Raw genomic sequence first — 26,119 nt, 5'->3', positions numbered from 1 at the left:
CACATCTGTAAACAAAACGAGTTTCGGGGCATTTTGTTGATTACTTGGTTTCTATTTCTACAATGTTGTGCTGGTTAGCCCCACCCCCTGTGACATCTCATTGGTCGAAACTCTAATTGAAAACGTTTAACTGTACCTTAAACATCAAATATCTTCTGAATGGCAGTGATTGTGTCACAATACAGAAATCTGATATATGGTAAAACATGTAAAACAAACATAACATGTATATTCATCTTTGGTTTTCAATGACAAAAAAAAATTCACATATATGTATGTAAATGCAACATATATTTTTATATTGTATATATTATACACACATATGGCATATATATTCCTACATGTCACATGGAACTGGAAATATGTACTTAAATGTATATGCTCACATACAGTTGAAGTCAGAAGTTTACATACACTTTAGCCAAATATATTTAAACTCACTTCAAAATTCCTGACATTTAATCATAGAAAGCATTCCCTGTCTTAGGCCAGTTAGGATCACTTGTTTATTTTAAGAATGTGAAATGTCAGAATAATAGTAGCGAGAATGATTTATTTCAGCTTTATTTCTTTCATCACATTCCCAGTGGGTCAGAAGTTTACATACGCTGTGTTAGTATTTGGTAGCATTGCCTTTAAATTGTTTAACTTGGGTCAAACATTTTGTGTAGCCTTCCGCAAGCTTCTCACAATAAGTTGCTGGAATTTTGGCCCATTCCTCCAGACAGAACTGGTGTAACGGAGTTAGGTTTGTAGGACTAATGCTCAAACACGCTTTTTCTATTCTGCCCACACATTTTCTATCAGCTTGAGGTCAGAGCATTGTGATGGCCACTCCAATACCTTGACTTTGTTGTCCTTAAGCCATTTTGCCACAACTTTGGAGGTACATTCTTGGGGTCATTGTCCATTTGGAAGACCCATTTAAGACCGAGCTTTAGCTTCCTGGCTGATGTCTTGAGATGTTGCTTCAATATATCCACTTTTTCCTTCCTCATTATGACATCTATTTTGTGAAGTGTACCAGTCCCTCCTGCAGAAAAGCACCCCTCACAACATGATGCTGCCACCCCTATGCTTCACGGTTGGGATGGTGTTCTTCAGCTTGCAAGCCTCACCCTTTTTCCTCCAAACATAATGATGGTCATTATGGCCAAACATTCAAATTTTTATTTCATCATACCAGAGGACACTTCTCCAAAAAGTAAGATCTTTGTCTCCATGTGCACTTGAAACTGAAGTCTGGTTATTTTAAGGTGGTTTTGGAGCATTGGCTTCTTCCTTGCTGAACAGCCTTTCAGGTTATGTCGATATAGGGACTCGTGTTACAGTGGATATAGATACTTGTCTACCCAATTCCTCCCGCATTTTCACAAGGTCCTTGTTCTGGGATTGATTAGCACATTTCGCAACAAACTACGTTCATCTCTAGCAGACAGAATGTGTCGTCTTCCTGTGCGATATGATGGCTAGGTGGTCCCATGGTGTTTATACTTGTGTACTTTTTTTTGTACTTCTTTTGATTTTCCCATGATGTTAGGCCTTTCCCATGAAGGTAGGCCTTAAAATACATACACAGGTACATCTCCAATTGACTCCAATTAGACTTTCAGAAGCTAATTGGCTAATTGCCTAAAGGCTGGAATTGTGATATAGTCAATTAAAAGTGAAACAATCTGTCAGTAAACAATTGTCGGAAAAAATACTTGTGTCATGCACAAAGTAGATGTCTTAAACGACTTGCCAAAACTATAGTTTGCTAATATGAAATCTGTGGAGTGGTTAAAAAATGAGTTTTAATGACTTCAACCTAAGTGTATGTAATCTTCTGATTTCAACTTTATCTGTAAATATATATATATATATATATATATATTGCTTTATCATGTATATATGATCATATATCCCCATATATACGATTTCTGTATGGGTGTCAGGCACCATTTTTGTGTTCGGTGTGGACAGACAAATTGCTTGTCGATAACGAGTCACATTATCACATCTGGTTAGGACATGTGAGTGGTAGAGTCAATAATTAAAATGGCATAATCTATGTATCTTCCACATTAAACACTGAACATCTTCAGAATCGCATTGTCTGTCTGTGTGCAATGTCACTGGTTAGTTTGTGTCGTGCTGTTAGACCCAGTTAAATGATCCTTGAAAAATGTGGGTAGACATTTGTGTGACTAGGCTTTCACACAAAGGTATGGCTTTAACTGCAGCTCTGAATTACTGTATAAGATATCATGTCAGTGACACAGAAAGACAGGCCGGGTGAAGAGTAAAGAGAGCAGGAGAGACAAGCACAGGCACCATCAGGGGGTAGTCCCAGAGTCCCCTGCTGCTTAGCACAACAGTTAAACAAACATGACAACATAAACACTAACCAACCGTATCGCCTGCGGATAAAATTTGGCACTGGAGCAGAACCGTTAACACAGGGTTACCAACTCTCCTGCATTTGGTGTGAGACACACGCTTTCAGGCCCTGTCTCACGCTCTTACTTTACCTAATACGTTAATCTTACGTAAATCTCACAGCAAATAACAAGTCACCGTAAAGTAAATAAAACATGGCTACAAATCTGCACAGGATTTTACTGTTGGCATGGGGCTTGGAATTTCACACTGTCGAAGCAAATGTAGTTACATTCATCTAGTGTTCTGCCCTTTATAAGCACTGAATGTCTGAACGCGCTTGTTTTGGGAGTGTCTCGCGAACCAACAGTGTGCTTCAGAGATAGGATAGCGTGGATCTGTTGGGCAAGTCATCTTCACTAGATATCGTTGCAGTGCGGCATAGAGCATAAAACTTATGCAATCCATTTGAATGTATCAGGGAATGTTTAACTTTATGGAGAAAGTCAAACCTCTCAATCAGCATTATTATCAGTACCCATACTGATGAGGAAAGACAATGTGCCATGCATCAACATCATGAGGCTTGTCAAACTACACATCACAATTACTAAAATGTATCATGTTTTCAATGCAGTTACTGCAACTGGTATTATAACAGAAATGTTATAGTTTCATATGAAATGATGAAGGGCAAATATTAGATTTACTTTTTATTACAACTGTGAAATTTGTAGATAACTGTGTTTTAACTGTGTAGACTTAATTTTTACATAACAAATAATAATTGTTTTTTTAAATGACTAGCTGGTATTGAGGATGGCCTAATTAAATGCTGCTGTTAAACCAAGAATTATGGTAAACATTGACCAGCGTATGTACAATGAAAAAGGAGCTTTAAAATTGTGAACTGAAATTGTGGAAAATCGACAAATTATAGAAAATGTTTTCCTTCTGTTCTAAAGATATCTGATATCATAGCCTTCAGTTATGTCATCAACTAATATTGTAGGTCAACTGAAGACCAATTTTGACCAAGGACATGACCTTGGTTGTGCCATAGTGTCTTTTTAAATTGTCAATGCCATGTTAATTGGTGTAAGTGTGCACAAAACTGATCATTATTTTCATTGTAGGGTTTGAAAGTTGCTAACCCTGCATCAACTGTAATTACTCCATCTTTCTCCTACTTTCTTTATTGGCATTTTCTGCTTCCTATTCCTACATCACCAATCCCTACACGTCAGCCCTGTTTGAAGGTTGTATACGCCACTTCACTCTTAATTATCCCGTTAAACAGACCTCTTTACTCGGAAAGGTCTCGCCTGCTAGCCACAAAACAACGTTAATTACATGGAGGCTGTCGCCAGAGGGGGGCTAACATTTGCATAGTAAAAGCGTGGCGATCCCATCGCTTAATGTCAAGTCCCTGTGGGTGTTTTTTGTTTTAACTTCAAACAAAAGAAAAATTAATCCCACCTGAAGACTGGGTGCAGGCTCCAAATGGCCACTCTTTGAATCTGATGCATTAGATTAGGACATATTAGAGGGAAAAATAGATTTTTCACTCCCGCTAATGATTTGATTGAGACTGCAGAGACTACAGAAAGTGATGCAACAACCCCCCCCCCAAAAAAAGATTTTGAGAGATCTAAAGATCTGACCGTATTTCACTTATGAACAAAATATGCCCTCATTCGAAAACTTAACAGTCATTAACTATGTTTATTCTAAAAAGAGCCAGATATGAATCATATCTCAGGATGTGCAGGCACATCACACAGGTTGACAGATTCCTTTCCTCTTTATAGCCTTCTAATTAGACAAACTGCAAACAATTAGTTTAAATTGTGTAAATTGTGTATTTGCAATGATTTTGTTGGTGATATAAAATTAAGCAACACTGTGAAGATTGTGATGATTTGAATGGAATAATGGCATTAAGTTTCCTTAAGACAGCGCCATCGGATTAGAGTAACTCCAGTGGCCTCATTCAGCAGGATAATGTGCCCTGCCACAATGCACACATTGTTCGTGAATGGTTTGAGAAAAATTCTGAAGAGTTCAAGGTGTTGCCCTGGTCTCCAGATTCCCCAGATCTCAATCTGATTGAGCAACATCTTGAACTCTTCATAATTTTCCTAAAACCATTCCCGAACAATGTGTGTATTGAGGCAGTGTGCATTATCCTGCTGGAATAGGCCACTCCCATCAGGGAATGCCATTGCCATGAAAGGGTGTACCTGGTCTGCAACGATGTTTAGGAAGGTGACACACATCAAATTGACGTTCGCACGAATGGCCGGACCCAGGATTTCCCAGCAGAACTTTGCCCAGAGCATCACACTCCCTCCACAAATGGTTGTCGTCTTTCCACAGTGCATCCTGGTGCTATCACTTCCCAAGGTAAATGGCTCACATGGACACGGGCCATCCAGGTGATGTAAAAGAAAACTGAACTAATCAGACCAGCTGACCTTCTTCCACTGCTCCAAGGTCCAGTTCCGACGCTCTTTCGACGGTGGACAGGGGTCATCATGAGCACTCTGACCGGTCTGCAGCTACGCAGCTCTATGCATAGCAGGGTGCGATGCACAATGTATTGTGACACATTCCTCCAGTAATCATCATTAAAATGTTCTGTGACTTGTGCCACAGTAGACCTTCTGTCGGTTCGGACCAGATGGGATATCCTTCGTTGCCGTAGTGCAAGAATAAGCCTTGGGCGCCCAACACCCTGTCGCCGGATTGTGGTTTGTCCCTCCTGGGACCACTGTTGGTAGGTACTCATTATTGCTGACAGGGATCACACCATAAGCCTTACCGTTTCAGAGATGCTATGACCCAGTCATCTGGCCGTTACAATTTGGCACTTGTCAAAGTCCCTCAGGTCTTTACTCCTGCCCATTTCTCCTTCATTTAACACGTTGACTACGAGAACAGATTTTCATTTACCATCTAATCTACCCAGACCTTGACATGTGGTCTTGTTAGGAAATGATCAATGTTATTTGCTTCACATATGAGTGGCTATAATGTTTTGGCTCATCGCTGTAATTTACAGTAAACTTGACTATAGCAAAAATGCCATTAGAGTTGCCAAGTTTATTTCCATGAATCAGTTCAATGAATTGATTCAAAACTAAAAAAAAATCTGTGTTTTAGTTCTTACGTAAAAAGCAGGAATTAATCTCACTCTTTGCTGCTATATAACATTTTCCACTCTTTTGGAAAGGCTTTCCACTTGATGTTGGATTATAGTTAAATGGATTTGCTACAATTTAGACACAAGAGAATCACTGAGATCACACTTTTATGATGGGTGATGGACCCTGGCTCGCAGTCAGCATCCAACACATCCCAAAGCTGTTTGGTGGGGTTCAGGTCTTGGCTTTGTGTTGGTCAGGCAAGGTCTTCTACACCAGATTCAATACATTATTTCTTTACGCCTTGCTTTGAGCACAGGAGAATTATCATGCATGAACAGTAAAGGGCTCTCCCCAAACTGTTACCACAAATATGGAAGCACACAATTCTTCAGAATGCCACATTATGTTGTAACATTAAGATCCATCTTTACTGGAATTAATGGAATAGCCAAACATGTTAAATAAAGGGTGTGTGTACTGCGTTCTGGGCATATAGTGTACTTGGCAACAATGGATGTTTGGTCAAAATGATGGTTCCTATGATTGAAGAAAAAAAAGCCAATGCAGAGCAAATACATAAATATATATTTAATATCACCAAAAGGCTGAAAAATGTTCAGATATAATCATTTATTTAGCTATATTGCCTTTTCCAAAAACGTTAGATCTAAAAAGCAAACACTCAATTGTATAAGCTTCTCACAGGGGCCATTTAAATTATTAATGACAAGCTCCCCCTAAATAAATACTGTAGCATCTCTACATGTCAATAGAGATATGCAGAGTTTTATTATCTTTCATTGGTTTTGAAATTGCTTTTATTTTATCATCTTGTTACACATTCCATCATACTACTTATTTATTGGGTGTGTTTTGCAAATATGCACTCTTGTGAATGAGTACAGGTCTGATTCCTGCTTTATGGTTTATGCTATCTACCTTCTATTATAAATGGATTTAGTCTGCCCTGTTAGATTTATACATCAATTCATTTCCTGATTTCACCTTCCGTCCCAGTGGTGTATGAACATTTACACACGCATATCTTTTTTACAGTAATCCCTTCCAGGACAAGCATGATGGGTTTATAATTCACCCCTAGATCAAAACGTGTACTACTAGCCAAAAGGGTAAATCCTTGTCCAACAGCTCAGATACAATAATCACTCAATTTTACCCTTTGTGTACACCAATTCTTAAATGATTTATATTTTTTTAAACATACAATCTATTGTCATCATTTCCTCATATTAATGTCATTCAAAACCAATATGAACTTCTTTCTTCTGTAGGAAATTTTAAAGAATGTTGACTGCTCTTCTCATTCAATGAAAGTGAATGGTGACTGAGGTTGTCAGTCACTAACAGTCACATGTTTTACAGAAGATAGAAAGTCAAACGGTTTTTGGGCAATATGAGGGTGAGTAAATAATGTAAATGGTATGCACTTATATAGCGCTTTTTTTAACCTTAGAGGTTACCAAAGCGCTCTACACTGTGTCCCATTCACACACACTCACACTCGCACTCGTACACCAATGGCGGCAGAGCTGCCATGCAAGGCACTAGCCTGCCATTGGGAGCAACTTGGGGTTCAGTGTCTTGCCCAAGGACACTTCGGCATGTGGAGTCATGTGGGCCGGGAATCGAACCGCCAACCCTGCGATTGGCAGCCAACCCGCTCTACCAACTGAGCCACAGCCACCCCATGCCATGATTTAAATTTTTGAGAGAACTATCCCTTTAATCTAGACACATGAATTGATTGACGTAAGGAAGATAATGTGTACGTTTTCATGCTTAAAGAAGAAATTTAAAATGTAAAAGTACAGATATCTCACTCTCAGGGCACATGCACTTGCATTCCAATGAAATTCTAATCAATCAGCCTTTGACAGTGTAATACAAAAGTATAAAGTCACATTTCTATTTTGCGACAGGATTCATCAAGCTTTGATCTCATGCAGACTTTGATGGTGAAATTTCAATCATATAAATGGTGAAGTTTTTGTTTGGGACCTTTGTCAAGAGCTGATTCCATTATGGTGTGCTAAATGTATAACTTAAGACTCTGGGCTGAGGTGCTTAAAAAAAGAGAAGGCAGCTTCTCAGATCAGATGAAAGTTCAAAGAGAAGTGGAGGATCATTGTATTAATCTGAAAGTTTCTGAAAAATTGAAAGGTAGAGAGGCATGATTAATCAATTCTCTGCTCTGGGGTGAGTGCTACAGCGGAGCTAGTTTTCAGCTTAGGTGGTACTGCCTTTCCGTCTTTCGGATGGGACGTTAAACCGAGGTCCTGACTCTCTGTGGTCATTACAAATCCCTAGGGCACTTCTCGTAAAGAGTAGGGGTTTAACCCCGGTGTCCTAGCCAAATTCCCCCCATTGGCCCCTATCTATCATGGCCTCCTAATAATCTCCATCCCTAAATTGGTTACATCACTCTACCATCTCCTCTCCACCAATAGCTGGTGTGTGGTGGGCGTTCTGGCGCACTATGGCTGCCGTCGCATCATCCAGGTGGATGCTGCACACTGGTGATGGTTGAGGAGATTCCCCCTATACTATGTAAAGTGCTTTGAGTGCCTAGAAAAGTGCTATATAAATGTAAATTGTTGTTGTTGTTGTTGCCTGGCCAAAAACAAAGTTGCATAATCTAATATTTAATTGGACCGCCTTTAACTTTGATTACGGCATGCATTAGTTGTGGCATTGTTTTGACAACCTTATGCAACGTCACAACATTTATTTCTGTCCAGAGTTGCATTCATTTTTATCCGAGATCTTGTATTGATGACAGCAGAGTCAAACCACTCAGTAAAGTCTTCTCAGGAACATCCCAAAGACTTTCAATGAGGTTACGGTCAGGACTCTGTGGTGGCCAATTCATGTGTGAAAATGATTCCTCATGCTCCCTGAACAACTCTTTCACAATTTGAGCCAAATTAATCTTGGCATTGTCATCCTGGAGTGCCGTCAGGGAAGAAAAAAATCCATTGATGGGATAACCTGGTCATTCAGTACATTCAGGTAATCAGCTGACCTCATTTTATTGCTGCATAACATTGCTGAGCCTAGACTTGACCAATTGAAGCAACCCCAGATCATAACACTGTCTCCAAAGGCTTGTACAGTGGGCAATATGCATGAAGGGTGCATCGCTTCATGCACTTCCCTTCTTACCCTTACGTGCCCATCGCTGTGGTATGGGGCCAGTCTGGACTCATCAGACACATTACCTTTTTCCATTGCTCCACAGTCCAATCTTTATGCTCCCTAGCAAACTTTCCCATCATTTTCTTTCCCATTAGCCTCACTAACAAGTGGCTTTCTTGTGGCCACACAGCTGTTTAGTCCCAATCCTGTAAATTCTCATTGCACTGTGCGTGTGGAAATGCTCTTACTTTCACTATTAAACATAGTCATGGGTTCTACTGTCAATTTTTACGATAAGACTTCAAACGTTTTAGTGATCTCCGATCACGATCATTAAAGCTTTTTTCCCCACCACATTTCTTCTGCGAAGCAGTTCACCACTGTACCTCCAGGTTTTAATAATGCATTGGATAGTACTTAACCCAATTCCAATGATTTCAGCAATCTCTTTAGTTGTTTTCTTGCTTGATGGAGGGCAATAATTTGCTCCTTCCGAAACACAGTAACATCTTTTCTACGACCAATTGATACATCTTCCAACATGGTTGTTCAAGAAATGAGAAGCTACACACTGCATCAGTTAGGGTTAAAAGAATTGTTGCTAGATGAAACACATTAATCACTGCAATAATGATCCAATAATAGGCTCTTAAGTATCTGCTTATTTAAATCCAAATGGCAAATTTTTGTTTTGGCCAGGCAGTGTATATAAACCTGCAGAATGAAGCATTCACGGCAACCCCATGTAGTTACATGAAGCTTTCCTCCTGCACCAAAACTAAGATCTTCTGAACATTTTCAGTTTTGCACTAAATGGGTAAAATATTAATGTATTGTACCACATGAAACTAACTGCTTACAAAAATTAATCAGATGGTCAGTTTTTACTGTCTGTATCAGTGTTAATAGCAAAGCTATTAGTTTAACAGCATTTCTACATGTTAAATTTATACAGCCTTTCAGTGGCAAAGTTATTTTATTGAGGAGATAGTGGGGTAGCGTTATTATTTGCTACAGTGCTACATTTTCTTGGACAATATTTCCGCAATCAAGAATCAGAACTAATATTTCCGCAATCAAGAATCAGTACTAGCCATGTCTGATTCATGAATTAAATCTTTTTGAGTCTAATGACTTTCTTTCTTTTGTAGAACATGATGTTTTTAAATCCATACAATGCAAATCAATGAGGTCCAAAATATTTAAGATCCAAAAAGGACATAAAGGCAGCATAAAGGTAATCATCCAAGTAATCGTAGTACTCTTATTTAATTGCATTTTCAGTGTTAACATACTACTCGCACTACTGACACTAAAAAATGGTGAAGAATAGTGCAGAAGTGTGAAATTTGGGATGCACTTTTTCTCTGAAATTTTCGCTTTGCTTAGCTCATTTGTTTGTAGAGTATTTGATCACTTAGCTAGCAAAATGTTTTTGAGTATCTTGCCCAACACCGATCTGTTGGAATATGTCCTTTTTAATGTGCTACAAATGAACATGAAGTGATAATCATGAAGTAGGGCATATTGGACAAGCCTGTTGTGTTACATTGTGATCCATTTGTCATTAAGTTAAGGAGGGAACCCCTTGTTAAATAAAAACAGTCCCCTCAGACTAAAAATTATGGTAAAATTACCTTTACCTTCTTGTTTTACACTTACACCCAATCAGTTCGACATTCTTCAAAAGCATAGCTGCTCATCTGTAAGCCTGTAAGTGTGGGCAGGTTGCCTAATTCAAATAACAATTGCAGTGCACTACAAACTCCATTTCATACTTCTGCATCAAGAGGCAGGTTTCAAGAGTCACAATGCATAAGTCAGTAATTGAGAGATGCAGGCTGCACTGGGCAGCAGAAAACTTTTTTTTAGATAATCCAGGGAAGCCAGCCAGGTCCGATTATGCCCCTGCAACTTCACCAGATGTGTCTCCCCACCAACTTCCTCTGTCTGGGGCCCCTGTGGTCTCTCATATCAGTGATGAATAAGGCCTGGGCATGAGAGTGTGGATAATGTCCAGATGGGACACGAGCCTGCTGTTTGAAAGAGGTGAAGAGTGGCTGGTAATAAAGATATACAGGTCTCTGATCAGCACGGTGTGCCTCGGTGCCTCTCTGACTAAGGAGGAACATAATAAGATACAACATACCAAGAGAATTGCCTAGCTTTACTTCTAATATCAGTGGGAACCTTATTGCAGTAAGGAGATTACTGCAGATCACAGTCAGACCCAGAGGCCTGGCATAAGATGACAAGGGACCAATTAAGTTATCTTAAATGCTCCAGGATTCTCTGCAGAAATATAAGTGGACAGGGAGGTCTTCATGTCTTATAACTGATCCACTGACACGAGACACGAGTTCTTATCTCATCTCACCTGTGCTTGGTTAGACAAAGTAGATTTTGTTATCTGATTGATGACCTTCAGATATTAAAAAGAAAAAAAAAATTCCACGGAAATGAATTTTAAAATGGTCAGATTATGTCTCCTACTGTATATTCTCCAATACACACTCACTGAGCACTTTATAAGTAACACTATGTTCCTAATAAAGTTCCCAACGTGGTCATCTGCTGTTGTAGCCCATCCGCCCCAAGGTTTGATGTGTTGTGCTTTCTGCGATACAATTCTGCCCACTACAATTGTACATAGTTATCTGAGTTACCGTAGCCTTTCTATTAGCTCGAAATAGTCTGGCCATTCTCTGTTGACCTCTCTCAAATACAAGGTGTTTCTGTCCGCAGAACTGCCTCTCACTGGATGTTTTTTGTTTGGCACCATTCCGAGTAACCTCTAGACACTGTTATTTGGGAAAATCCAAAGAGATCAGCTGTCACAGAAATACTCAAACCAGCCCGTCTGACACCAACAATCATGCCACGTTCGAAATCACTGAGATAAAATGTTTTCCCCCATTCTGATGGTTGATGTGAACATTAACTGAAACTCCTGACCTATTTCTGTATGATTTTATGCACTGCACTGCTGCCACACAATTGGCTGATTAGATAATCACATGAATAAGTAGGTGTACAGGTGTTCCATATAAAGTGCTCAGTGAGAGTATATTTGCCTAGCACCTAGTTTAAATAAAAATTGGTGAGCAAATAAAATTAGTTACTCGCCAGCTTATCAAAAACTGCAAGCTTATTAGGAACTGCAACATAATACGTGGTTGAAATCAAATTGTAAGAATAATAACTTATATAACCTTTAATGGTGTAAGTGAGCAATTGAAAACAAAGACAAACAAACTTTTGACTAAAGAAAACTTCTGTTTTCACAGGCTGTTTTCACCATTTTAAATGAAGGCGGGAGAACAGTGAAAGGATTGGTCTAGCATGAAGGACCAAGAAAATACAACTGGCCCAGTTATAATGAGCGAGCACACTTTACTGTGCATTTTAAAAAAGAAACAACATAAAAAATAAAAGTTGTTTTGCCACTCATCACACCCAACAACGGCGGATTCTGACCTAGTTTCCCAATTTCCAACAATGCACCCCTTGCGATGATGATAATCAAAATTTGTCACAACGCTCCACAGCTAGTGGTTTTTGGCAATGCCTTATTACCAGTTACAGATGGTTGGTTCTCCTTGAAATAATACACAACAAACTCCCACTGTAGGGTGAACTTACATGTCAATGACTGTTTACAGCCATACACCATCAAACACTTCCCTGCTATGTTTTCAAGGTGTGACATCATTCTTACATACTTAAACTTTGCCTGCCAAGACTCATCTGTTGCCCTCAGAGCAAAGTGAATGTCACAAGACAGAGTCGGCTTTAATTAAACCCAGAGGAAAATGTATTATTACTGCACAGCGCCTGTGACTGCGGGTGAGGTGTCTAGGGCCTAAATATGATTAGAAAGATGATTCTTATGTACTCTGGAGGATTCCATCATACAGAACTGTTCTAATGACTCATTCATAGACTGAAAATAAGTTGATAAAAGTTGAATCTTGGTGCCTATTTTTATTTTAAATAATGTGTTATTTAATTATTTTTAGATATACAGAAAAACCAAGTAATCTTATCTATGTATCTCGCTGCTTTTTCAGCATCTCCTGCCATGCAAGTTGCATTTTTAGCTTTTTGCTTTGCCGCCTGTTTTTGTTTTGAATGTTTTATTGAATTAAACGCTAATCCAATTACTAGTTCTCTACTTTCTTTCCTCCCTCAGCTTGTTTTAATCTAGTTTCACAATGTCTTTTGATATAAGTCCCTTTACTTTATGCCCTGCACATCTTCCTGCCACTAACTGTTTGGTATGGGTTGCATTTAAAAGAAAAACTAATTGATTGCCGGATTGATCTGATTCAGGCAGGGGCAACTTCTAATCACTGCTGTTTGGCTGACACACACTTACAGATCACCCTCTTTACCTTTCTTATTGGGTGGATTGTGCTTCCTTTTTTTGACTGGCTGAAGCACAACTCTTCCAAGGTTGACTATCATGTGGCCATACACTACTGATGAGCTTGCTGCGCCTGTGCCAGTTTAATTTTATTAATTTCCCAAGCAGCCCATCTACAAAGCTTGATTAATCGCCCAGTAGTAGCCGCTTTGATGAAAAACAAACATGTGTAGAACATACAGTATGTGCTGATTGGTCAAGGAACAGATTTGTTCTATAAGAGTTCAATATTGGTATACAGTGGGGCTCTAAAAGTCTGACACCATTTTAGGATTTCAATATTTTGAAAACAAACAAAGTTATGACATTAAATAAAAAATAAAAATAAAAAATTATTTAAGAATATATACTATTCTGCACTATTTCAAGGTCACTAATCAAATGGAAGAAACTGTGATGAAGATCTGGTATTTTCCATTTGAACCTGAAAATAAACAGTTGTAGGATTATGAAAAATGCTAAAAGAAAAGTTGTAGTAACATCAAAAATAAATATTTAAAATTCTGTCTAGGTCACGAATCATAATCAAAAGGTGTAATAAAGGTCAAATTTCCTCGCTCACAAGATGCTCTTTGGAACGTTCTCAAATAGGGCTGTAACTAACGATTATTTTGATAATTGACTAATCAAACGATTATTAGAACGACTATTCGACTATTCGGTTGATTATTGCAACGATTAATCATTAGCTCTTAACCGACTATTCAGCTTGTGCCTAGTTTTAAAAGGTTGTATTAAACGTGCTTACTAACAATAAAGAGGACAAAATCATCTTTTAAAAATATCTCTAAATAACATTCACTGAATTCCAAGGAAATTGTTTTACACATATTCTCTAAAAGCAAGTGTAAATATATTATATGTTGCCAAAAAAGACTGATCAATAACTTTGTTGCAGTGTATAATGGGCTAAGAACACACTCCCTCACCTTTATTTTCACGTCGATCATATATAACTCACAAAAACAAACTCAATAGAGCTGCGTATCGCCAATTTACTTCACAATAAGATATACACGTAACATAGGCTACAGTATATTATGATTCAATATGTTGCAATCCATCACGTTATTAATCTAGCTACAGCAAACGCACACGAAGGACTGTTGTCCCTGCGCCAGAGGGTGCCTCAGTTGGACGCTCCCCCTTCACGCGACTCATAGACGTGGCGCTGACCGCACAGACAAATGCCATATTCGTAGTTTGATTATGATGCACTTCCTTATTATTTGAACTTTAATAAATGATGCATTAAAGATATAATGCCAGGTTGTTTGCTTTTTAGATGCTCTGACATTCAGGTTTTGCTAAAGTGGAATGCCAGATCCAGCTCTGCATTTTTTGGCATTTTGCATTTTTCCATTATCTACATCACCTGAAGCTGTTTGGAAAGTTTAGAGTGCATCTGGACATGTGTTTTCTTCCTCTCCTCAGTCAGGCACGAGCTGCTGTGCTCCTCTCTCGCGTCATCATTACAGTTTCATATGATCTCATGTTACATTAAATTAGATCAAACGACTATTCGACAACAGAAATTTTTTTCTTCGATTTTTTTATTGTCCACTTTGTCGATAACATCAACTAATCGTTTCAGACCTATTCTCAAATGTTGGCATAACATGGATCATCAGGTTTTGCACAGACTTTTGGAGTATATGTCAGCTCTTTGGAGCATGCTGCACTTAAATCAAAAGGGGGTCATACCAAATATTAAACAATTCAGAAATGCATGTTCATTTTACAATTCCAGTTTTTCACTCAAACGCAGATCATATGTGACCTGTTTCATCATTTTAAGTCATTTTCACCCCAAACATATTTTGAGTTTCATGCACTAAAACAGGGTTTCATCCTAATTTAAATGATTATATCTTGACAATGGCTTGGAGTAGAAACTAAATATATACACCATTAGAAAGCCAAGACCTTTCGTTTTACTTAAGCAAAGAAAACTCTAAATGTGTTTCTGGGTGAAAGAAGCATTTCCCATAAAATAATAGAAGCACTTCAAAGAAGCATAGAAGTATTAGACTTTTGGACTTCAAGGAATTTGCTTTGACCAATTATCAATGATATCTACACATTTTACTTCTGAAGGCATATGAAAGTAAAAAAAAAACTATGAGTAAAAGTGGACCAAAAAATACATCAAACTGTGCTGTGGTCTGCCGTTTCAGCCTTCACTCTGATGGGGCAGGTCGGAGGCCATCCTAGATGGATTGGCACACGGTGTGAAACGGTTTGTGACAGTGTGAAATAAACTGGCGGAATAAGAATAGGCAATGCTGGGCAGGCTTACCACGCATGAGATCAGAGGTGGAGTGTGGCGAGGCATGGGCGCGGAACAGCTGCCAATCAAAGTCATCCTCCTCCCCTTGACTGAACTCGCACAGACTGGGGTCGGAGTCCTCATCAAACGTACAGCCCGCTGCCGAGGGAGAAAAAGAACAGAGAGAAGCAAACATGTTATCAGTCTTAAGTCAAGTCAAAATTAGCATTTTGTGCCTTTAAGTCTATGTGTGTTTGCATTGAAGTCAAATGGCTGTGTACTCCTAAACATTGATAAAATTCCCATTTAGCACATTGAAAATTTACAGTCTTTCTCTTCCACAAAAATGGACCAAATTTTTTTTTTTCCTGTTTCAATAGGAAATACACCAACACATGACACTTCACTTATCTAGCGATTTCATAAGGTCTTTAAAGGCTTTTGGGTAATGTGCTTCCTTCTTAACCTCACAAGTCTCTGTACATGAATTATTAAAAGCATCTGGCCCCATATAAAGGGTTTCAGGGCAAGAATATTTCATTTGGGCAGCATTTGATCCACAGTTTGATGACACTAAATTGTACATTACAATACTAAAGACTCTTCGATCATCTTGGGAGGTTTATATGGCTGCAGGCAGCTTCACTAAGACCCCCTGGTCCGACAGCCTCTAATTAAGAAGCTGTGTCTTATGTGGGGCTCTATTTCATAATGAGATCGACTCTGATCTCGTTTCTGTTTCTGTAGAGTGAGGGGTGCCACACTGCACACCCACATCCATCCAATTCCAACTTCTCAACAAGACACCTCCTCAATAGCAACCATTCGCATTGTGATCTTTCCGCTGTTCAAAAGACACAATCCATTTTTTTTTTACACACACACAAATCTGCAAGGACACACTTTTGGCAATCAATCACCAGTATTGACAGATGATTACATGATAACACATACACCATAAAAATTATGAACAAGGTGCAATTTTGGTCATTTTGAATAGTCAAACAATAAGGGTCTTGCTGATATCATCCAATGATATTTAGGCATCCAATATGTCCCGGCTAATATGGGTCAGCAACCCTACCGCTAAGGTGCTCTACGGCAGCGGTTATCAAACTGACCAAAACAAACCAAATTTGACTATATTCTTTTTATCTATATTTCTTTATATATATATATATATATATATATATATATATATATATATATATATATATATATATACACACACACACACACACACACACACACACACACACACACACACACACACACACACACACACACACACACTTTCTAAACTATAAATATATCTAAATTGATTATAAAATAATTCTAACATTACTTTAACAGTGGTTAGAAAAAAGAAATGCTCTCAATTTAACACAAAGTAACATTTTCCAGATTTTGTTAATAATATATTTCAAGTTTATTTAAATGTTTGTATATCCTTTATTACAATGATAGGTGAGACCAATAAGGTTTTTTGTTAACATTAGTAACTACATTTGTTAATCTTGGTTAATTATATTTTCAACATTTATTAATACATTTTTTAAATTAAAATGTTTATATGTTGAACATGAATATGTTACCTGAATGACAAAATAAAAGCCAATTATTTACTTGTTGTGTTGTCTTTATAATATCATTCACTTAAAATCTTTCTTACACAGTATAAATAGGACACAATACATGAAAATATAAACCTGCCTATATCATTTAGGAAGGCAGTCCCTTGTGGGGGGATCATCATGTTTGAGGGTCCTATTATACCCCTGCTCGATAACCTACTCATTTGGCCCCTGAGGAAGAAGCACACATTAAAATTTTCCCCAGGCCCTATGAACTTTTGCGATGGCCCAGAAACTGGTGGAGTGGTGGTGGAGGGATAGAATGAGTTTTGTTATTGTATTAACGGCATTTTAAATTGTTGGTCTTAAGTAGACATGCATCAAATGGCTGTTTATGTCCCCTTTTGTAAACTGGTGGTGAAGAATCTAGGTGTAGTATTTGCAGGGTTGGGAGGGTTACTTTTTAAATGTATTCTACTACAGATTACAGAATACATTCTGTAAAATGTAATTTGTAACATACGGCATTAATTACTAAATACTTTGGATTACTTCTTCAGCATTGGTAGATTGTTTCAATTGTTTTGACTATAAAAACTCTGCCAGTACAGTAAGACAAAATACATGTTAAAAATACATTCTCTGAAAAACCTAAATATCTTTTGCAGTGTTGTTTATAAATCAAGAAACATAAAATTGATCTTGTTTTAAGGATATTTAGATATTTTTACAGGAAAACAATACAAAAATTATCATCAAAAATACGAGTTTTGCTCTAATATCAAAGGCCTTACTAGAAAAATGAAATGATGATCCAACGTAAATTTTCTTGATAAAAAAATTGATTGTGCCTGGTAACGTGCATGTAAAATGCCATTTTAGCTTAGCATAAAGATGACAATTTACACAAGGTTTATTTCTATTTCTTCTGCTCCAAACGTATTTCAAACTTAATTCTCTGCCTGCTCGTATGAAAGTAACACATCATAAGAAAGTGTTTCACCGCTGTTCAAATGCACTTTAGATGGCATAATTTATATGTATAAATGTTTTCCATCTGAAAGGACTAAATATTAAATAAAACAAATGACAATAAAATGCAAAGTAATCTCTTAAGTAATCAAAATACTTTTTGAAATGTAACTGTATTCTAATTATCAATTATTTAAATTGTATATTTTGTATTTTAAATATGTATTCCCGTTACATGTATTCCGTTACTCCCCAACCCTGACTATATGAAAAAGCTTTGAAATTTTGAAAATTCATTTGTTAAATCTATTTTTTTTTTCTCATTTAAGATAATTGCCAAAAGTTAAGCCCATCCTTTCTTTTGCCAATTTTGAAAAGGTGATTCACGCATTCTCCTTGAGATTGGATTACTTCTATCACCACCACCCTTGAAATTCCCCTTTCTCACTTGAGTACTGAGGATCTGCTCACTTTGTTTAACTCATCTTGTTTCACTATTTGTCTTTTTTAAAAGTCCTGCTGATTTTAATAAGTTTGTGCCTGTTTCTATTTCTTTTCTGGCAGAAATAGTAGACCACTTGAAGCCTTCCAACTGTCCATTTGACGTTATTCCATACAGGTGTCTAAAATAAGTTTTTATATTATTGGACCTAGTATCCTGAATATAATTAACAGCAGTCTCGTAACTGGGTCTGTTCTGGCATATTTTAAACATGCTGTAGTGCAGCCTCTTCTTAAAAAGACTAACCTGGACCCCAATGTATTTTCAAATTTTACACTGATTTCTAAACTGCCAAGGTGCAGGAGAAGGTTGCTCTTAGCCAATTGCGGAGTTATATTGCAGTGAAATATTCTGTTTTTTTTTTAGGACTTTCAGTCTGGGTTAGATCACACCATAGCACAGAAACTGCTCTTTTAAAAGTTCTTAATGATATTTTGTTATCAGTTGGTGTGGGAGACTCAGCGGTTCTTATTCTACTAGACCTCAGTGAAGCATTTGATACCATAGATCATGGTATCCTTATCTCCCGCCTTAAGGAATCAGTGGGTGTCCAAGGTACTGCCCTTAATGGTTGAAGTCTTTCTTTTCCAACAGAAGTTTTTCAGTTAATATTGGTCATGTAACATCATCCTTAGCCTCCCTTATTTGTGGGGTTCCTCAAGGGTCTATTCTAGGACCCACTTTGTTCTCACTTTACATGCTATACAGGGGTCCATTTTTAGAAAGCATGGCAAATCATTCCATTGTTACACGGATGACACGCAAATTGATCTGTCAATAAGAAAGAATAAAAGGAGTGATTTAGGATCCCTTCTAAATTGCCTAGATGATATTAAAGCTTGGATGTCTGTGCTTCTTTGAATTTAAATTAAAGTAAAACAATTATTTGGTTCAGGGGCTCAAAATTAGGAGCTTTGGCCCCCTTTTGTAAACCGGTGTTGAAGAATCTAGGTGTAGTATTTGACAATTCTTTGAAGTTTGATAAACAGATAAATTAAGTTGTCAAATCTCTGTTTTCATTTAAGATTATTGGCAAAAGTTAAGCCCTTCCTTTAGTTTTGCCAATTTTGAAAAGGTGATTCATGCATTTATCTCCTCAATATTGGATTACTGTAATTCAATCGGAGTCAGTCAATCGTCATTGTCTCATCTACAGATGGTCCAAAATGCCACTGCTAGGCTGCTGACAGGTACACATAAGCGTGATCATATCTCCCCCATTTTTATATATCTTCATTGGCTGCTTGTTTGTTACAGAATTGATTTTCAGCAGCTACTGTTTGTTTTAAAATCATTGAATGGGCTGGTGCCGATCTATCTCTGTGACCTCCTACACATACATAAGAATTCAAGGTCACTTAGGTCCTCTGATCAGATGATTTTGACCATTCCCAGGTCCCGGATAAAGCTAAGAGGTGATCGTGCTTTTGCAGTCGCTGCCCTGAAGCTGTTGGAACAGTTTGCCCCCGCAATTGTCTTGATAAATTATTAGTTTTTTGTTCTTCACTGTAAACTTCAAATTTTTCTCTTATGTATTTTACATTTTTCATTTATAATCTTTCATTGAACAGCACATTGGTCAATAATCTTTAGTTTTAAATTGTGCTTTATAAATAAATTGTTGTTCTATATCCATTAAAAATATTATTCTAATCCACCACGGACTTCTTATACTAAGCCAGCAACTAATTTGTGCTCCAAATTACATTTAATACACAACACATTCATGACCCCAGAGCAGCGGCTTAATGTGCTACAGCCTGAGCACCTCACCACATCTGTTGTGGTCCCTCACATTAGCCTCGTAGGGTGAGAAAGAGCAGGCACTAGTGGGCAGTCCACAAATCCCAGTCACGTGCTGCTGACTTGTGCCAGCTCCGAACAGAGAAGGCCAGAGAGCAGAGGAACCATGCTATGACAATAACCATGACAGCAAGGTGACCCTTATAGCTGACTGCCTCATTACTGCCACCTCTGGGAATGTCCCCACTATGGCCAAATGTGTGGTGTTTTACATCTGGCTTGTACAGCAATTGGGTTGCTAGGGTTTTTATGCAAGCATCAGTGCTTGCATAATAGACAAGGAGGGTAATTGTGACCGAATGTGATCTGCCAATTACTTCAAACCAAGAGAACACTCTGTGTAGATCTGTGTCTACACAGGACGTGAGTGGCGCGTTGCACCATGTCAAAAGCAAATAGCTCCCATTTTAATCAACGATGCTCTCAAAAACAGTGGACAGATGCCCGGTTCTATTACTGACGCACAGATGAGCTACTTCGGCCACTTTATTATCCACTCCATCTGAAATAAAATGTATTTACTTACCAAATCAGAAGTGTGAATCTTTCTGCCAAGAATTTTATTTGTGACATATTTAAATAACTAAAACGTTAAAGCCAGCTCTTGATGTTTCTGATCTCTGGTCTACTAATTTAAACATACTCTTGTTTTTAACCACAGGTAAGTCTATATGCAGTTTTATAACAAGTATACATATATGATAAGTAAATGTTTTTGACAGTAGATTTCTGTTGAAAAAAACACTGCTGATACAGTAGATTCGTCATTTAGAACATTCACTTTCGATGCTTACAATGCAGTGTGTAGAGCTGCACCAACTGACTTATCCGGTGAAGACAGGGTTTCTTACAAGTTGGAAATTTTTAACTTGACATGGCATCTTAAAAATGCAACACCCATGGTGAGATGCTCAAAAAACAGAGTGAAAGTGACGCAAAGCCAAAGAAGTCTGGATGGTTGTAGTAGCAGTCCTTTAAAACGTAACAATTCAAAGATGCAAATTTTCCAAGGTGTTTACCCTCCAAACTGTCTAGTATTTAAAGCACCACTTTTATACATTATATATAGAGAAAATCTAGATAAACTAGTTTACCATTTATTTAGTCTCAAGCCATTGTGAACCATCCCTAGTTCATATAAGGTGTACATTGCCATGTGCTGAGATGTAAATCAAAGAGCTAGTGCTCTTTGATGAGAAAGGCACAGAAGCTGCAATTAATTTCAAATGCCATAAAATGCTTAGCCTCATTAAAAAAAAAAAAAGGAGTTTATCACAGCAAGAGGGCCATTATGTATGGCTGTTAATGACAACAAATATTTCACACATTTCCTTACCACAGAGGGCTGTTTTTTTAAGGGCAGCTGCTCCTGTAACTCCTGGGTGTTAACTAAAGTGCTGCGGGAAATGCTTTTAATGAATGTGGGATGCTGTGGTTAAAAGTGAATGTTTGTGTCTTTAAGTATGCTAACGTTTGAAAGAGGGTAAGGCTATAAAACTAGCATGTGAACAACATACTCCATTTTCTCTCACCTATCTTGTTGAAGAGTTGGCTATATCAAAGAGTATAGTTCAAAGAACTAAGCATCCCTTATTGAAAGAACGCAAGTGTATGTAAATATACGATTTCAAGGGATTTACTCCCAACGCTGACTGTTGGTATCTTAGTATGGCAAAAGTACTCAATTAAAAGATGAGGGAAATCACAAACCTCCCGAGAACATGTCTGAAGAGGAGAATCTCATTACGAGAAAACGCTCTCAGAAGGCAAGTTGAGTTTCAGATAGAACACACATTTCAAAGTGGGACACACACTTTAAATATCCCTTGGCAAGGTAGCATGCTAAACCAGTAGCATTGTCTAGTAGAATTTCCCAATTTTTAGCTTTTGACAAGTCTTAATAGCTTATGCAAATTTGCTTTAAGTAAATTTATCTTGTTTTAAAGAGGTTTAGATATTTTAACAAGTACAAACAAATGACAAGTTACATACATCAGGTACTTAATGTAAGATCCCTCTGTTAGCAGTAACATAGATAACAGCACGTCTCCAGGAAAAGAAAAATAAAAGGCTGAAATTAATCTAAATCTTCTTTCGATTGTTGTTAGAAGCTATTGATCGCCAGGCTGCAACAGGCTTCAGTAGAATGTCCTTAAGAGAGCAAGGACAGGCCACCTTTCAACATTTTAATGAAGGCTAATAACAGCCTGACTCTCGAAAGGGGAATTGTTCACATTAATAAACAAAACAAGCGAATGAGCAACATACAAACGATTCCATGCTCTCTAGCCAGGAGGCTTTCAGGCCCTGCACTGGCTCAAGCCTGATGTTTTCTGTGTTCTGTTGTGCCAAATTATATATTAATTACTTATTGGAGACAGTCATGACAAGACTGAGGGTTTGAGCAGAGCCACAGAGGAGGACTTGTTTTGTTGCTGTTCAGATGTGATGGTAACTCGTTTGTGCTTGGCTTCAATAAGATATTTACTGATGGAAAGAAAAGATTAGCGTTTCATGTCTCTTTTGGGATCTTCTGACAGTGTATGAAATGTCTCTGGCTTTGGTAGGATAGGAGTAAATGACTAAATAAGGTCTGTGTTAATATTGGTATCTTTTCCTGTTCTTATATAAACAAATCTCTGTGATAGAATATTAGTGAATGGTGTAAATAAAATATACAGGTACAAAAGATTCTTTCTTTCTTGTCTTTCATTCTGTGAGCCATCCCTTTCACCCTCTCTTACTCTACCTTTCTTTCCAACTTACATCCTTCTTTCCAACTTACATCCTTCTTCCATTTCTTTCCACATTCCTTCCTTTCCGTTCTCTCAAACTTCCTTTCTCTCAAACTTCCTTCCTTCCTCCCTCCCTCCCATCCCAACTTCCTTTCTCTCCTTCCTTCCTTCCTCCCGCCCTACCTCAGTTAATTTATTTTCAACTTCTTTTCTTCCTTTCTTTCTAACTTACTTACTGCCTCTACATGGCTGACGTTAGCAGGCCATTACCCATCTAAAAGTATGAACCATATTTAGGACTTCTATCTATGCTTCTCTCTAGCCTCTATTCATTCAACCTCCATTAAAGTGATAGTTCACACCAAAATGAAAATTCAGTTATTACTTGTTTACCCGCTTGTTGTTTCAAACCCAAAATACTTTTTTTCTTCTGTTGGGATGTTAGGCAAAATGTAAGGGGGAGATGGTGTTCTGTGGAAGAAACAAAGTTGTGTGTGATTGCAACAAGTCGGTAAATGATGAACAGCTTTTTATTTTGGGATGAACTATCCCTTTAATGGGCAGGCCCCAATCCAGTGCTATTGAACTGCAGAAGCTGCATTGACATTGGCAGAGCAGCAGCAGGTGCAAGAATGAGAGCTTAATGCATCTTCTTATTTAGCATTCCAAATGGTCTGTCTGGGCAGTCACTACTATGAAGTCTCTGAATGTGAACGTGCTGCCAGACAGGTTTCTCATTTGGGTTTGGTGATGACCGTTCGTCTCAAGAGTACAGCCAGTTAGCCTCAGGTGCTAATATGATTCTCAGCCTCAATGAAGACAAGTCGAGTGAATACTTAATGGCGAACTGGAATTTTTCATTTAAACTGGTGACCTTAAAGATTATTGCAATTAAAATTGATACCGGTCATTAAAAGTTGGGTGTCAGTTGGTGAGGTAATGAGGTAATGTGCCCTCATCATTCTCCAGTTAATTAAACTTATTCTGTTTTTGCTACCAGCAAACTGACCACTCATAGGTGTTTCTTTTAAAGGAGACCTATTATGCCCCTTTTTACAAGATGTGATATAAGTCTCAGGTCTGCCCAGAATGTGTCTGTGAAGTTTCAGCTCAAAATATCCCACGGATCATTTATTACACCTTGTTATAAATGCCTCTTTTTGGGTGGAATCAAAAACACATTGATTCTGTGTGTGTCTCTTTAAATGTAAATGAGCTGCTGCTCCCTGCCCCATTTCCGGAAGAGGGCTATGCCTTTACAGCTCATGCTTCGGATACTATAGCAACAACAAATCAGAACCAAAATCTGCACAAATCTGCATATTGCGGCACTGTTTAGTGGTCCATTCTGCATGCAGCAGCGGCTCATTTTAGCTTATCGTGGCCCATATGGCCAGTCCGCCCCTAATCGGCCCCAAAGTGCATCGGCCCACCGGGAAAATGGCCGGTATGCCAGATTACCAGTCGAGGTAATTACCAGGGTAAATACCGGAGTTCAGCCATATATGTATAAATATATATATATATATATATATATATATATATATATATATATATATATATATGGTCTCCGTGAATAAAATCAGAGAAAATTGTAACTTTAGCTGCATTAGCCGTGGAATCAGCTAACAAGCACATTCGGAAATGTATTTATATCTTCAGGATATAAAGCTGGAACACGAACAGTTGGTACTGATCCATGCTTGAGAATCACATTTATATTGACACTCAATCACAAAGAAGTCCGATGTAAAATGATTTGCACAAACATACACTCATTTTTGTATGTTTTGGGGCACATTTCCTTAGGGTGGAATCTGTCACCAGTCGTAGGCGAGGCCTGCTCTATTGTGACATCACGTTAGAGTAGAAACGAAAACCATTCATTTTGACACACTGTTTTTGATTAACAGAAATATAAGAAAGAGGAGTGGGTGGACTTTTAACATTGCAGGGCGGTTGTGTACACACACTGCCAACTCACATGTATGTACAAACACAATGTAAAAGTGAATTTTACATAATAGGTCCCCTTTAACATTCTTTACAACAGCTAACACTTTCTCCCCCCAAAATGTAGTCTACAGAAATGTGGCAATCATTAAAACAAATCATTTACAATCATCCCCTCTTCATAATAATTTCTAAAGACATATGCCTTAAAGAACCCATGGAAATTCTCACTTGAGGAAATTCTGCTTATCTAGTGCGGTATTCTTTACTGTTTTGAAATATTTCCTTTAGAAACAGTACTGTTTAAATAGGGATGATCCCTCTTATGTTTTTTAAAATAGCCAATTGGCTTTAGTTTACTTTACAGCCATGACCCATTATTTGCTATTTGATCATCTGTTGCAGGTGGTATTAGGGGGAAGGGACATTTCATTCTAGAATTTGATTGGACAAAAATCTGTGTAGTACAAAATGAGTCATCAATATCTTTGGTCCGTTTTTCCGAATGCAAAAAAGACTGCAAATTTTAACTGCGAGTATATTTTTTGACAAAATGTAGCAGATACAGATGCTTCAAAGCTAATAGACAAAAAAGCAACAAAAATGTTTTGGGATATTATTGAGTCTTTAATCATAAATTGTTCCTGGAATAATGGAGTACACTGATGAGGCATCTGAATTCAGGCAATCAGCCATCTCAGTTGCAAGTAGCTTAGTAGCACTGTGGTTTCACCCAATGATATCATTGTATCTTCACACAGCAAGTGAAAGACTACAGTAGGGTGGGCATCCATCGTTGGGCTATTGTTGCAATGAGATTGGGCTCCCTCATTAAAACCGGGAGTAGGAAATGAAATGCATTCATTGTGAATGCTAAGAAAGGATGAATGGCCTTGCTGTTAAAGAGCTGTGGAGAGGGGCAGGGGGTGTATTTGTCTAGATGCTCGGCCGGGGCTGTGCGCCAGGCTGCTAATGAGGCTAGTACAGGAGCTAGTCTGAGGCCCAGATGGCCGGGGCACATTCCAGCCGCGTGCCTGGGCAGTGAGGGAATGTCTGAATAGCACAGGAATAGATCTAAATGAATGATTAAAGAAAAGGAGAGCTAAGAGCTAGAGATGAGCAGCACTAAATATTTTCAGAATCGACTAGTCGGTTGGTTGCTTGTATGACTAGTAGGGCTGAAACAATTAGACGACGTTATCGACAATGTCGACAATAA

General features: G+C 38.1%; 1 protein-coding gene across 7 annotated transcripts in view; it reads right to left on the bottom strand.

Annotated features, from left to right (window-relative positions):
* LOC127656351 (receptor-type tyrosine-protein phosphatase U-like) overlaps positions 1–26,119 on the bottom strand; it is a 319,639-nt gene that overhangs the window by 218,020 nt on the left and 75,500 nt on the right. For all 7 annotated transcript variants that reach the window (XM_052144640.1, XM_052144642.1, XM_052144643.1 and 4 more), the window contains exon 2: positions 15,392–15,520. In XM_052144640.1, the coding sequence (XP_052000600.1) occupies positions 15,392–15,520 (129 nt within the window). The remainder of the gene's footprint in view (positions 1–15,391; positions 15,521–26,119) is intronic.

Source organism: Xyrauchen texanus, chromosome 15 (assembly GCF_025860055.1).
Source record: "Xyrauchen texanus isolate HMW12.3.18 chromosome 15, RBS_HiC_50CHRs, whole genome shotgun sequence".
Lineage (NCBI taxonomy): Eukaryota > Metazoa > Chordata > Actinopteri > Cypriniformes > Catostomidae > Xyrauchen > Xyrauchen texanus.
Note: the sequence above shows the minus strand (reverse complement) of the source record. Positions and strands in the feature narration are given on the sequence as shown.